The sequence below is a fragment of the Loxodonta africana genome, chromosome 1 (genome assembly GCF_030014295.1).
Source record: "Loxodonta africana isolate mLoxAfr1 chromosome 1, mLoxAfr1.hap2, whole genome shotgun sequence".
NCBI lineage: Eukaryota > Metazoa > Chordata > Mammalia > Proboscidea > Elephantidae > Loxodonta > Loxodonta africana.
In genome coordinates this window covers 18,075,336-18,090,350 of record NC_087342.1, presented here as the reverse complement: position 1 = coordinate 18,090,350, position 15,015 = coordinate 18,075,336, and the positions used below count along the sequence as shown (strand labels likewise).

Below are 15,015 nucleotides of genomic sequence, written 5' to 3'. Positions count from 1 at the left end.
GGATTGAAGAATACTAAGGGAAGAATAAAATAAAAATTACTGGTCGAATTTTTAGTGTTTCCAAGGTTCCTCTTTCCCGCAACACCCCAAGACTTCTGCAGCCCACGGCAGCAGCGAGCGCAGAAGATCGGAACCCAGCCTAGCTGAGCTACCTGCTTCCCCCAGGGAGCCGGAAGTCCCGCGCAGGAGCGGGAGCAGGGAGCGGGACGGCGCGGGCGCGCAGGCCCGGAAGTCCCGCCCAGCCAAATTTTAGGAGCCTCAGTGCTCTCTGGGTAGGAGGTGCTCTTTTGGCGGGCAGTCGTGACGTCACTAGCCCTTTTTGGGTTGCTAGGGCACCACCGCAACAAATAGGCTTTTAGGCTCGAGGCAGAGCGAGGAGGGGCGTGGCGCGCAGCTCCCGGAAACGGCGCGAAGCCCTCCAAAGCTGCAACTCGGGGGCCCGCGCGTTGCCACCGTAGCAACGGTAAGACGGAAGTGCGTCTCCAGCCGGAGCCCGGCGTCCGAGCAGAAACAGTGCTCTTCCTGGGGCACTGACCCGGTACCTTCGCGCCTTGGCGGCTTCGGGCTTCGATGCCCGGAGCTAAGACGGAGCACCCTCGCCTGGTAAGAGGGAGAAGGGGAATTTGGCGCGAACCTTCCGCCGCCCCGGGAACCACTGCCCACCCTCAGCCCTGCCGCAACGGCGAAAACGTTCATTTTCTTACCCGACGTTTGTCTTGAAATGGACTCATACATCGTTATACAACTTATTAGTGTTTATCTAACCCTCCCAGCGTCTTTTTGCCAAAAGACGCTTGATTCGCCTCATCTCTGAATGCTTGTACGCTCCTGGGCATAATATCCTAGCGCAGAACTGTTTTCTGTTTCTGTAGTTGGGCCGAATATACAATTGCTTTTCTTTCAGGTGTTGATGTTGAATAGCTTTCTTAGCATCTGAAGATGGCCGTACCTAAGGACGCCATCCCGTCCTTGTCGGAATGCCAGTGCCAGATCTGCATGGAAATCCTAATCGAACCCGTAACCTTTCCTTGTAACCACACGCTCTGTAATCCGTGCTTCCAGTCGACTGTTGAAAAGGCAAATTTATGCTGTCCCTTCTGTCGTCGCCGGGTCTCCTCGTGGACCCGGTACCATGCCCGAAGAAATTCTCTTGTCAATATGGAACTGTGGGAGAAAATTCAAAAATACTACCCAAAAGAATGCAAGCTTAGAGCCTGTGGACAAGAATCAGAGGAAATCGGTGAGTAAAACCCGGTGTGTTTACTGGTCAAAAAATGAAAAACCCTTTAAAAAGTGAATCACCACTTCTCCATTAAAAACAAACAAAAAAAAAACCATTAGTATTTGGCCAAATCGTGCTGGGGAATTTGGATTTTATGGTCCCCAAAATGCCTATTGAGGTCAAGGGCAAGATGTTGTTCATTGTTATGATGCCTTAAGCAGTGGAAATTATATGAATTACATACATTGTATGCATTATATGCCAGTTGTCGTTTATAGCTTCAGTCTTATGAAAAGTTAAATCCATATTCACAGATGAGGAATGCATCAACACTAGGAGTAGGGAAACTCCAGGATTCCTGTGTTACTATTTCTTTTATTTGAATTACTTTCTCTGGCTTAATTTGACTGTACATCTCCATTCTCTTCTTAAGCATGCAGTGAGCCTGAACTAGCTTTCTGTAACCGGCTCCATCTAGTTCAGTCATTTTTATTCAGAGCCCTCCAGTGTGGACTCAGCAGCTAGTCAGAGTGCCCCAGACTGAATACTTGGCCCCAGCAGCTTGCCTCCTCTAATGTGATCAATAAACCCTGCAGTATTTCCTGTCGGATCTTTGAATGTGGTGCCTGTGGGCTCCTGTACCTGACTTTTTAGTGTTTATGCATCTCAAGTCGCTTGCAAAATACTAAGAAACTAGGTATCTAAACAACTCTAGAAAATTACTTTGTGAAACAGTCATCACCCGATTTACCTATTTTTCATGAAGCTGAATTTTTAGACACTGGGTTTATTTGTTGGTGTAGGAGGGAAAGATATCACTTGTGATGTGTGAAAGCTAGACTGAGATTTATTCTTCATATGAAAAACACTTGCAGTTTCCAAATGCTAAAAATCAGCTGTATTCTTTTGCCTCAGCAAGTGTTATTCAGTTATACTTCAAAATCTGAGAAAGAATTGGCTGGTAAACGTAAGCTTGTTTGCTTATTTATTTATTTTTATTGTGCTTTAGGCGAAGTTTACAGAGCAGATTAGTTTCCACTTAGATAGTTTGTATGTAAAGTGTTTTGTGGCTTTTGATTTCATTCTCCACAATGTGTCAGCACTCTCCCCATGTCCGCCGTGGGTTCCCCATTTCCTTTCATCCTGATTTTCTACCCCTTCCTGCCTTCTCATGTTTGCTTTGGGGCAAATATTGCCCTTTTGCCCTTGTATAATTGATTGTTCTAAGGAGTATGTTCTTCTCTGGTGTTACTTATTTTACATGCTTGTCTGTTGTTTGGCTGGGAGGTGGTCTCTGAGAACAGCTCATAAGCTTGTTTTTTAAAAATTTATTTTGCGAAGTGATAATGTCAACCCTGTAGTTAAGAATACATCATTAAGATGTTTGGAAGCTATACTACAAAATAAACCATGACTTACGTTAAAAAATTTTAATTTACTGATGATCAAGAATTCTCATATTTAAATATAAGCTGGAGAAATGTATTTCAAGGCCAGAAATGATATATGAATTATCCTTATTAAAATAAAATTGTTATAGTTTGTTATATAACATTGTTACATAACGTTCTTTATATTAGAGTAAGGATTCAAATGTTGATTGTATAATTTATCTCCTTGAAATGTTTTGTGTATTTCTCTGTGTTATAGTATGATCATTTGATTATCCTTTGCTTTGTGTTATTTTTAAAATTCTCCAAGACTTGTACAATGTTTAACTACTGTTAGAATGCCTAATACATTGTAAGAACTGTGTTGGGCTCTGTAAGGAATAAGCTTTGTCTTATTATGCCCGCAGTAGAATCTAAATACATTTTTATTAACATGAAATACATGTATATTTTTATGAATTATTTTATTCTTATTGTGCTTTAAGTGAAAGTTTACAGCTAAAGTTAGTATCTTATAGAAAAATCTGTACACACATTATGTGACCCTAGTTGCTCTCTCTGTAATGTGACAGCACACTCCTTTCCACCCCGGATTTCCTCCGGTATCCATTCAACCAGCCCCTGTGCCTCTCTGCTATGTCACGTCGCCTCCCGACAGGAGCTGCCCGTTTAGTCTCCTGTATCTGTTTGAACTAAGGAGCTTACTCTTCATGAGTATCATTTTATGTCTTATAGTCCAGTCTAATCTTTGTTTGAAGAGTTGGCTTTGGGAATGGTTTTACTTCTGGGTTAGCAGAGAGTCTGGGCTTCGTGTCTTCTGGGGTTCCTCCAGTCTCAGACCATTAAGTCTGGCCTTTTTATTAGAATTTGAGTTCTGCACCCCTCTTTTCTCCTGCTCTGTCAGGGACACTCTGTTGTGTTTCCTGTCAGGGCGGTCTTTGGTGGTAGCCGGGTACCATCTAGTTCCTCTGGTCTCAGGCTGATGGAGTCTCTGGTTTATGTGGCCCTTTTGTGTCTTGGGCTAATATTTGCATTGTGACTTTAATGTTCTTCGTTCTCCTTTGCTTCAAGTGGGTTGGGACCAATTGATGCATCTTAGATGGCTGTTTGCTAGCTTTTAAGACCCCAGACACCACTCACCAAAGTGAGATGCGGAACATTTTCCTAATAAACTTTGTTATGCCAGTTGACCTAGATGTCCCCTGAAACCATGGTCCCCAGACTCCCGCCTCTGCTATTCTGTTCCTCGAAGTGTTTGACTGTATTCAGGAAACTTCTTAGCTTTTTTTTAGTCCAGTTTTGCCGATTTCTCCTGTATTTTTTGTTGTCTTTCCTTTCACCTGAGATAATTCTTGTCTACTGTCTAGTTAGTGAATACTCCTCCCTCCCTCCACACCCTCGTAACCATCAAAGAATGTTTTCCTCTGTGTTTAAACCTTTTCTTGAGTTCTTATGATAGTGGTCTCATACAATATTTGTCCTTTTGTGACTAATTTCACTCAGCATAATGCTTTCCAGATTCATCAAGGTTAGGAGATGTTTCGTGGATTCATTGTTGTTCTTTATCATTGCTTAGTATTCTGTTGTGTGACTATACCATAATTTGTTTATTCATTTGTCTGTTGATGGGCACCTAGGTTGTTTCCATCATTTTGCTACTGTGAATAGTGCTGCAGTGAACATGGGTGTGCATATATGTATTCATGTGATTGCTTTTTTTTCTCTAGGATGTAATATAAAATGTATTTTGGGCCCTACAACAGTCATTAGAGTATAAAACGCATGGTATGTTTATATGTTCATTTTATTCAGTAGTTTCTAGTATTTTCACACCCATTTGTACACCCATGAGCACCCATCAGCACAATCACTTTTGGATCATTTTCATCACCCCAAAAGAAATCCTATACCCATTAGCAGTTACTCTTCATTCCCCTCTTCTCTACCCACCAGCAACCACTGTTCTGCGTTCTCTTTCTTTAGATTTACCTATTCTAGACAGTTCATACAAGTGGAATCATTCAGTATGTGGTCTTTTGTAACTGGCTTCTTTCACTTAACACAATGTTGTGTTCAAGGATCATTCGTGTTGTAGGATGTTTCGGTACTTCATTACTTTTTATGGCCACATAATATTCCGTTGTATGGATATGCCACAGTTTATTTACCTGTTCATCAGTTGATGGGCATTTGGATTGTTTCCACTTTTGGGCAGCTGTGAGTAATGCTGCTGTGAACGTTCCTGTACAAATGTGTGTGTGGATGTGTGTTTTCATTTCTTTTGGGTATATACCTGGGAATGGAATTGCTGGGTTATATAGTAACTCGGGAGCCCTGATGGTACAGTGGTTAAGACATTGGCTGCTAACCAAAAGGTCGGCAGTTCAAATCTACCAGCCGCTCCTTGGAAACCCTATGGGGCAGTTCTCTGTCCACGAGGGTTGCTATGAGTCAGAATCAACTCGAGGACAATGGATTTGGGTTTTAGTTTTGGTTTATAGTAACTCAGTTTAACTTTGAGCAACTGCCACACTGTTTTCCCAAGTGGCTGTGCCTTTTTACATTTCTAGCAGTAGTATATGAGGGTTCCAGGTTCTCCACGTCCTCGCCGACACTTGTTAGTGCCTGTCTTTTTTATTAAACCATCCTAGAGGGTGTGAAGTGGCATTTCATTGTGGTTTTGATTTACATTTCCCTGATGGGTAATGATGTTGAGCATCTTTTCACGTGCTTGTTGGTCATTTGTGTATCTTCTTTGGAGAAATGTCTATTCATATCCGTTCCTGTATTTTAATTGGCGTATTTTTCTTTTTATTATGGAGTTTTAAGACTTCTTTACATATTTTATATGTAAGTTCCTTATGATTTGCAAAAACTCTCCAATTGTGTGAGTTATCTTTTCACTCTCTTGATGGTGTCCTTTGAAGCACGAAAGTTGTTTTTGTTTTTTTTTTTGGATGATGTTCAATATATTTATTTATTTTGTTGCGTGTGGTTTTGGTGTTATATCTAAGAAGGCTTTGCCTAACCCAAGGTTCCAAAGATTTAGCCCTTATGCTTAGGTTTTTGATTCATTTTAGTTAATTTTTGCGTATAGTATGAAGAAGGGGCCCAATTTCATTTATTTTCATGTGTCTATCCAGTAGTCTTAGTACCATTTATTGAAAACAGTATTCTTTTCCTTATTAAATAGTCTTGGCGCCTTCATAAAAAGTCAGTTGACCGTAGGTATATGGCTTTTTCCTGGACTCCTAGTCTAGGTTCTCCAGAGGAGCAAAACCAGCAAAGCATATGTAAATATACATACAGAGAAGTTCAAGGAGATGGCTCACACAATTGCAGGGGCTGGCAAGTACCAAATTCGTGGGTCAGGCAACAAGCGGGTGACCTCCGCTGGTTCATGTGTTTGTAGGGCTGATGAACCCAAAATCTGCAGGTGGAGTGGCAGGCCAGAGACTTCTACAGGCTTACATTCCAAGAGCTGGAGGTCAGGTGATGAGAAGAGTGCAGGATTGAGAAAGAGAGAACAGCTTTGCCAGAACATCCATTTATATACTGCAGACAGGCCATGCCCCCCAAGAAAAATCCCCTTTTAACTGATTGGCTGCTCACATTAGATCACTAAATGGAAGTTGATTACATAGTGTCTGCCAAATGGAAACTGAAACTGCGAAAAGCCCCTGAAAGCTGGAATTCAGGGGCTCGCACGTTGCCACAGTAGCAGCAGTAAAATGGAAGTCCAGCTCCAGCTGGAGCCTGGTGTCTGGGTGGAAACAGGGTTCTTCCTGGAGCAGTAACCCATTACCTTTGATGATGGCCAAGTTGATACATAACATTGACCATCACAACTCTCAGTTCTATTCCATTGGTTTATATGTCTATCCTTATGCCAGTACCACACAGTTGTGATGACTGTAGCTTTGAAGTGTGTTTTGAAATTAGGACACGTGAGTTCTCCAATTTTGGTATTTTTCAAGATTGTTTCTGCTGTTCTATGTCTCTTAAAGTTTGTCATTTTCTCCAAAACGGACAGCTGGGATTTTGGTAGACCAATTGATTCTGTAGACCAAGTTGGGAAGTATTTCTTTCAACAACGTTTGTTATTTTTATAAAAATTAAAAAGTATAAGCTTTACACTTTTTGCATTAATTTATTCCTGAATATCTTTTATTTTTTTGATGCTATTGTAAATGGAATCTTTTTTTAATTTTTTTTAATATTCATCACTAGTATATAGATGCCATGCAATGGATTGCTGTTACGTGGCCTTTCTCGCCATGGTGTTGTAACTCCCACCCAAGTGATTGAGTGGGACTGTGCATCTAAAGTAACTGTGGCCCACCAAGGAGAATGGTCAGTTTTTCCATCTTGGTAGGTTTAAAAGAGCAATTCCAGAGCAAGGAGAGGATCCCACCAACACAAAGGAAGAACAGCCAGGAGTGGAGCACGTCCTTTGAACCTGGGGTTCCTGTGCTGAGAAGCTCTTGGAACCAGGAGACAGAGAGAGAGCTATAACACTGAAGTCAGCGAGAAATGGCAGCAGGAGATGGCGCAGTGGGCTTTCCAGCCCACGGAGTGAGAAAGCTAAGTGTTTTGGGGCCGAGGCTTACTAGCAGAGTGGGGTGCGTCTGGGCAGTCACTGCCAGAGCTAAAAGAGTTTTGTAACACTTGCCTGAGCAGGTCAGAGGCCAAGGGGCCAGAGAGAGGCATGCCTGAGAGTACAGCTGGGAAGAGGCTATCCTGATGGAAGTACTGTATCCTGAGTGTTCCTAAGCCTGAATTGTAACTGTTACTTCTCTAATAAACCCCATAATCATGAGTATTGTCTGTGAGTTTTGTGTGGCCATTGCAATGAATTATCGAATCCAGCACAGAAGTTGAGAGTTCCATGGGAGGGTTGGTTGGTGTCAGAATTGGTAAAGATGGTGGAGAGAGGAGGCATGTCTGACCTCAGCCTCATAAGAATCAGCCTTAGACCGTTGATCTTGATTCACCCTCCTCCTTGTGAAGTTAGAGGAGGTCAGGTACTGTCCCCATGCCATGTTTAACTAGAAAATAATTATTTTTTTATTATTAATTTTTGTTGTGCTTTAAGTGAAAGTTTATGAATCAAGTCAGTCCCTCGTACAAAAATTTATACACATCTTGCTGTACACTCCTAGTTGCTCTCCCCCCAGTGAGACAGCACACTCCTTCCCTCCACTCTCCTCATGTCCATTTGGGCAGCTTCTGGCCCCTTCTGCCCTCTCATCTCCCCTCCAGACAGGAGAAACAATTGATTTTTGTATATTAATCTTCTAATAACCTTGCTGAAGTCATTTATTGGTTTTAACAATTTTTAATGGATTCCTTAGGATTTCCTACGTACAGTATCATGTCATCTGCAAAGGATAACTTCTTTATTTCTTTCCTAGCTTAAATGCCTTGTATTTCTTTTTATGGCCTAATTGCCCCGGCCAGACCCCTAATACAATGTTGAATAAATGTGGCAGGAGAGAACATCCCTTTCTGTCAGCTGTGGATTTTTCATAGCTGCCCTTTTAAAGTTGAGGAAGTTCCCTTCTACTCCTAGTTTGTTGAATGTTTTTTATCACGAAGAGGTGTTGGGTTTTCTCAAATGCTTTTTGTGCATTTACCGAGATGTAGTACGGTTTGTGTGCTTTATTCTATTTCTGTTGTGTATTACAATGATTGATTTTTGTAAATGAGCCACCCTTGAATTCCTGGGATAAGTCTCAGTTGGTCATGGTATAAAACTCTTTTTATATGTTGCTGAAATCAATTTGCTAGTATTTTGTTGAGGACTTTTGTGTATATATTCTTAAGAACCATTAATCTGTAGTTTTTCTTTCTTGTGGTGTCTTTACCTGGTTTGGGTATCCAGGTAATACTAGTCTCATAGAATGAGTTTTGAAACTGTTTTGTGCTCTTTTATTTTTTGGAAGTGTTTATGAATAATTAGTATTCTTTAAATGTTTGGTGGAATTCATCAGTGAAACCATCTGGTCCTGAGCTTTTATTTTCAATCTCTTTACTTGCTATAGGTATATTAAGAGTTTCTGTTTTTCCTTGTCTGTTTTGCTAGTTTGTCTTTCTGGGAACTTACTCATTTCATCTAAGTTACCTGTCTTGCTGACATACAGTTGTTCATAGCATTCCCTTAACATTCTTTTGTATTTCTGTAAGATCAGAAGTAATGTCTCCTCTTTTCTTCCTGATTTTGGTAATTGGAGCCTTCTCTCTTTTTCCTTGGCCAGTCTAGCTAAAGGTTTGTCAATTTTGTTGGTCTTTTTAAAAAAACAAACGAAAGTTTGGTTTCCTTGATGTCTTCCCCCCCCATTTTACTATTCTGTTTTATTACCTTTCATTCTAATCTTTGTTACGTCTTCTTCTGCTTGCTTTAGGTTTAGTTTGCTCTCCTTTTTTCTAGTGTCTTAAGGTGTAAGGTAGCTTATTAATTTGAAATTTTTCTTCTTTGTAATATAGGCATTTATACCTCCTAAGTTTCTCTCTAAGCACTGTTTTAGCTGCATCCCATAAAATTTGGTATGTTATAGTTTCATTTTCATTCATCTCAAAGTATTTTCTGATTACTTTCGTGATTTCTTTGACCTATTCATTGTTTAGGAGTATATAATTTTATTTCTACAAATTTGTGAATTTCCCCCTATTTTTTTTCTGTTATAAATTTCTAATTTCACTTCATTGTGATTGGAGAACACATTTGGTACAATTCCAGTCCTTTTATGTATATTGAGGCTTGATTTATGGCCTAGCATATGGTCTACCCTGGAGAATGCTCCATGTGCATTTGGCAAGAATGTGTATTCTGCTGTTGGGGGGAATGTTCTATAGGTGTCTGTGAGGCCTAGTTGGTTTATAGTGTTGTTGAAGTCTCCATCCTTATCTCTGCCTAATTGTCCTAGCCATTATTGAAAATGGAGGGTTAAGGTCTCTCTTATGGCTGAATTGTCTTTTTCTTCCTCCAATTCTGTCAGCTTTAAAAAATTTTTTTTTTTTATTGTTATTGTTGAGAATATACACAACAGCGCATAGACCAATTCAACAGTTTCTGTATGTACAGGTCAGTGACAGCGATTACATTCTTTTAGTTGTATAACCATTCTCACCCTCTTTTCCCGAGCTGTCCCCCCATTAGCATAAATTCACTGTCCCCTAAATTTCCTATCTAATGTTTCAAGTTCCTGTTACCAATTTGATCCCACGTAGATAGAATTTAAAAGAACACAAAGCTCAAGGCAGACATTCCTTACTAGTTAAGCTAAATATTGTTTGGTTTTAAGAAGATTTCAGGGGTTATTTTTGGTTTAAGGTTTAAAAGATTACCTCAGGGCAGTAGTTTCAGGGGTTCATCTAGACTCAGTGGCTCTAGAAAGACTGGATTCCATGAAATTTTGAAATTCTGTTCTGCATTTTTCCCCTTTTGATCAGGATTCTTCTATAGAATCCTTTGATCAAAACATTAAATAATGGTAGCTGGACACCATCCAGTTCTGGCAAAGGGGGCAGTTAGTTGTTCATGGAGGCAATTAGCCACACATTCCATTTTCTCCTCCTGCCGCTGACCCCCCTTCCTCTGTTGCTTCAGATGAGTAGAGACTAATTGTTGTACCTTGGATGGGCATTTGCAAGCTTTTAAGACCCTGGTGAACTAGGAGGTGGAACAGAAGCTCTAAAAAACGATACTAGGCCGATTAACTGGGAAGTCCCGTGAAACCATGACCCTGAACCACCAAATCGAGAAAGCAAATCCCGTGAGGTGTTGTCCCATACACAAGCAGCATCGGCAGCTGCTGGATGTTTTTTGTAAAAATGTATTATCCCATAACATTTGCCAGTTCAGCTTTGTATAGGTGTATAGCTTAGTGACATCGGTTACGGTAATCAGCTCTGCAACTTCCTTCAGGGTTTTTACAATGAAACTTGTAAAAATATATAGGGAAGTTTGTACATGGGTGGTATTTGCTTTATTGTCGTGTTTTTGTTTGTTTGAGAATTTTCTGCATTGGACTAATTAATTTGCAATTCTCAGAGATTCCTTTAGTTGGATTTATCCTTATTTATGTGTAATTCTATCATTAAAAGAACTCCGATTAGGGGCGATAAGTAATTAGAGAACCTGCTTGTATTTTCCTACATGAGAATGGTATAAACATTTAAAATAAACTATAAAATCAGCCATTAAATGGCAGACTTAATACTCAGCGAATCTTGATGAAGGACAACTGGGAGTTCATCATAGTGTATTTGCAAGTTTTCTGTAGATTTAAAAATTTTCACAGTAAAAAACAGAAGAGGGGGAGCAAATTAAAACTCTTTCCATGATGGGGCAAACAGAGTCAGGTTGAGGAATGGAAGAGTAGTTTTATAAACAGTGTGACAGTTTAAGTTAGGTTTTGTTATTTATTTACTTTTATCTTTGTGCCTGTATTGGAATTAGGTTCTTTAATTAACTATGATTTTTGCTTCAAAATTAAAACAAAAAATTGGGATAAATTTCCTTATGTTTTCTTAATTGTATGTTTTGGTATCTTAAAAAGTCTGTCTTTGCTATTCTTTTTCTAAATTTTCTTGACTATTTTTACTCATTTTTTAAAAGTGAATTTTTTTAAGAAGATATCTGAAATCCTTTCTTTCCAATTGTCTGCAATCAAGTAATATTCCACCACTTTGCTGACCATCCCTACGGATATGGAATTTTACTGGAGGACTTTAAAAGTTAAGAATTTTCTGAGCCAGAGGCTGGCAGGCTACAGCTTACAGGCCAGATTTGCCCCACTTCTTTTTTTGTAGCTAAAGTTTTTTTGAGACATAGGCACAACACTTACTCTTACGTTGATAGCTGCTTTCGTACTGTAATGGCAGAGTTGAATAACTGTGACAAAGACCATATAGCCCCGAAAGCATTAAAATACTGTCTGGCCTTTTACAGAAAACGTTTGCCAACCCCTCAACTGTCGCATCTGATAATTAAACTTCACCTCTGCATATGTCTTATCTTCCTTTATTCCTGTTGTAATGAAGTGCTGTTCCTACTATCTACCTGGGCTTTATTTCTAGCCCTTTCTGTTTTTTCAGGAACCTTCCATTTCTCTTTCCTGTATTTTCCTCTGTGTTGTCTCAGATCGATCCTCCTCAATGGCTAAGATAAATTGAGAATTTAGCGTACTTCATCCTACTTGTTATGACGAGTTACATCACTGTTTTTAATTCGTCTTCTACAGAATCTGTAAATTACTGGCTTGCAGGCTATATAAAGCCTGCAGACATGTTTTCCATGACCTTTCCAACAGCAGCATTGAAGATTGGGAGATTTCACATAAAAACCTGAATTTTCTTTAAATAAGAAAAAATACTGTGATGACGGGCCTCAGGTTCCTAAATGGTAGTAGTCAGTTGAAGTTGAGTATCAGCTGCCCCTTTAGAGAGGCAGATGTGTTTCTGTTCACCACGGGGGGGGAAAATTCTCACAACTGGACCAATAAGCAACATTGTGATTAAATGGAGAAAAGATTGAAATTGTGAGGGATTTCATTTTACTTGGATTCATGATCAGCATCCGTGGAAGCAGCAGTCAGGAAATCAAACAACATGTTGTACTGAGCAAATCTACAAAAGACCTCTTTAAAGTGTTGAAAAGCAAAGATGTCACTTTGAGGACTAAGACGTACTTGACTGAAGCCATGGTATTTTCAGTCTCCTCATCTGCATGCCAAAGCTGGACAGTGAATAAGGAAGACTGAAGAAGAATTGATGCATTTGAATGAAGATGTTGGTGAAGAATATTGAATATACTGTGCACTGCCAGGAGAACGAACAACTCTTGTCTTGCAAGAACTGTAGCCACAATGTTCCTTAGAAGAAAGGATGGCGAGAGTTCGTCTCATGTACTTTGGATGTGTTATAAGGAGGGACCAGTCCCTGCAGGATATCATGCTTGGTAGAGTGGAGGGTCAGAGAAAGAGAAGACCTTCAATGAGATGGACTGACACAGTGGCTGTAACAGTGGGCTCACGCATAACGATTGTGAGTATGGTGCAGGACCAGGCAGTGTTTTGTTCTGTTGTCCATAGGGTTGCTGTGAGTAGGAACCAACTGGATGGCACCTAACGACAACAATGGCTAATGATCATGAACATGTTGGCTGCTTGGATGAAGGTTCTGTTCATGTCCTTTGCTCATTTTGTGATTGGGTTGTTTGTCTTTTTGTTATTGAGTTGTTGCAGTTTTCTATAGATTTTAGAGATTAGACCCTTATCAGATAAGTCATTTCCGAAGATTTTTTTCCCAGTCTATAGGCTGTTTACTTTTTTAATAAAGTTTTTTGGTGAGCATAAGTTTTTAATTTTCAAGAGATCCAATTTATCTATTTTGTCTTTTTCTGTTCATGCATTTGTTGTTACGTTTGTTATTCTATTTTTACAAAAGATTGGGTCCCATGGTTTTCTCACTATGTCTTCCAGGAATTTTATGATTTTAGGTTTAAAATTTAGGTCTTTGATGCATTTTGAGGTTTTTTTATAGTGTAAGGTATGAGTCCTGTTTCATTTTTCTGCAAATGGATGTCCAGTTTTACTAGCACCATTTATTAAAGAAACTGTTTCTGCCCCACTGAATGGCCTTTGACCCCTTGTCAAAAATCAGCTCTCTGTAGATGGCTTGGTTTAAATCTTAGTTCTCAGTTCCATGCCAGTGGCCTATGTGTCTGTTCACTAAACCAATACCAGGCTGTTTTGGTAACAGTGGCTGAATAGTATGTTTTGATATCAGGGAGTGTGGTACCTCCTACTTTGTTCTTTTTCTTCAGTATTGCTTTGGCGGTTTGAAATTTCTTTTCTTTCCATATAAAGTTGGTCATTAGTTTTTCCATTTCAGTAAAGAATGTTGTTGGGATTTGTATTGGGATTGCAATGTATCTGTAGATTGCTTTAGGATTGACATTTTCACTATATTAACTCTTCCAATCCATGAGCACGGGATGTCTTTCCATTTTTGTAGTTCTCTTTTAGTCTCTTGTAGTTTTATAATTTTCATTGTATAAGTCTTTTATGTCCCTGGTTAGGTTAGTTTATAGGTATTTTATTAATTTGGGGGCTATCGTAATTGGTATTGTTTTCTTAATTTGTTTTTCAGAGTATTCTCTGCTAGTGTAGAGAAACCCAACTGATTATTGTGTGTTGATCTTGTACTCTACAACATTGCTAAATTCTTCTGTTAGTTCCAGCAGTTTCTTCTGGAATCTTAAGGGTCTTCTACGTATAGGATCATGTCATCTGCAAACAGAGATACTTTTACTTCTTCTTTCCAATATGGATACCTTTTATTTCTCTTTTTTGTCTTATTGCTCTGGGTAGGACTTCCAGAACAGTGTTGAGTAAGAGTGGTGATAGTGGGCATCTTTGTCTCATTCTCATTCTCAAAGGGAAGGCTCTCAGCCTTTCTCCATTGAGTATATTGTTGGCTGTTGGTTTTTTATATATGGCGTAATTATGAATTCTCCCTTTTATTCCTATTTTGCTGAGAGTTTTTATCAGGAAAGGATGTTGAATTTTATTGACTTTCTTTTCTATATCAATTGATGTGATCATATGTTTCCTTTGCTTTGTTTTATTTATGAGGTGGATTACATTGATTTCCTAATGTTGAACCACTCTTCTAAGTCTGGAATGAATCCCGTTTGATCATACTGTATGCGTTTTTTGATATGTTGCTGAAGTCTGTTGGAATTTTTTTTTCTTTTTTATTGTACTTTAGATGAAGGTTTACAGAACTAGTTTCTCATTAAACAGTTAATACACATATTGTTTTATGACGTTGGCTGACAACCCCACAACATGTCAACACTCTCCCTTTTTGACCTTGGATTCTCTATTACCAGCTTTCCTGTCCCCTCCTGCCTTCTAGTCCTTGCCCCGGGCTGTTGTGCCTGTTTAGTCTCGTTTTGTTTTATGGGCCTGTCTAATCTTTGGCTGAAAGGTGAACCTTTGGGGTGATTTCATTACTGAACTAAAAGAGTGTCTGGGGGCCACACTTTTGGGGTTTTTCCAGTCTCTGTCAGGCCAATAAAGCTGGTCTTTTTTTGTGAGTTAGAATTTGTCCTACATTTTTCTCCAGTTCTGTTTGGGACTCTATATTGTGATCTCTGTTAGAGCAGTCAGTGGTAGCCAGGCACCATATAGCTGTACTGGACTCAGTCTGGTAGAGGCAGTGGTATGTTGGCTAGAATTTTGTTGAAAATTTTTGCATCTGTGTTCATAAGGGGTATTGGTCTATATTTTTTTTTGTGCGTGTGTGAGTTTTTGCCTAGTTTAGGTATCAGGGTTATGCTGGCTTCATAGAAAAAGTATGGTAGTGTTCCTTCTATGTTTTTGAAGAGATTGG

General features: G+C 39.5%; 1 protein-coding gene across 1 annotated transcript in view; it reads left to right on the top strand.

Annotated features, from left to right (window-relative positions):
• Positions 1-404: 404 nt before the first annotated feature.
• RNF168 (ring finger protein 168) overlaps positions 405-15,015 on the top strand; it is a 35,802-nt gene continuing 21,191 nt past the window's right edge. The window contains exons 1-2 of the mRNA XM_010592890.3: positions 405-603; positions 905-1,240. Coding sequence (XP_010591192.1) covers positions 940-1,240 — 301 coding nt within the window. The 5' untranslated portion in view covers positions 405-603; positions 905-939. The remainder of the gene's footprint in view (positions 604-904; positions 1,241-15,015) is intronic.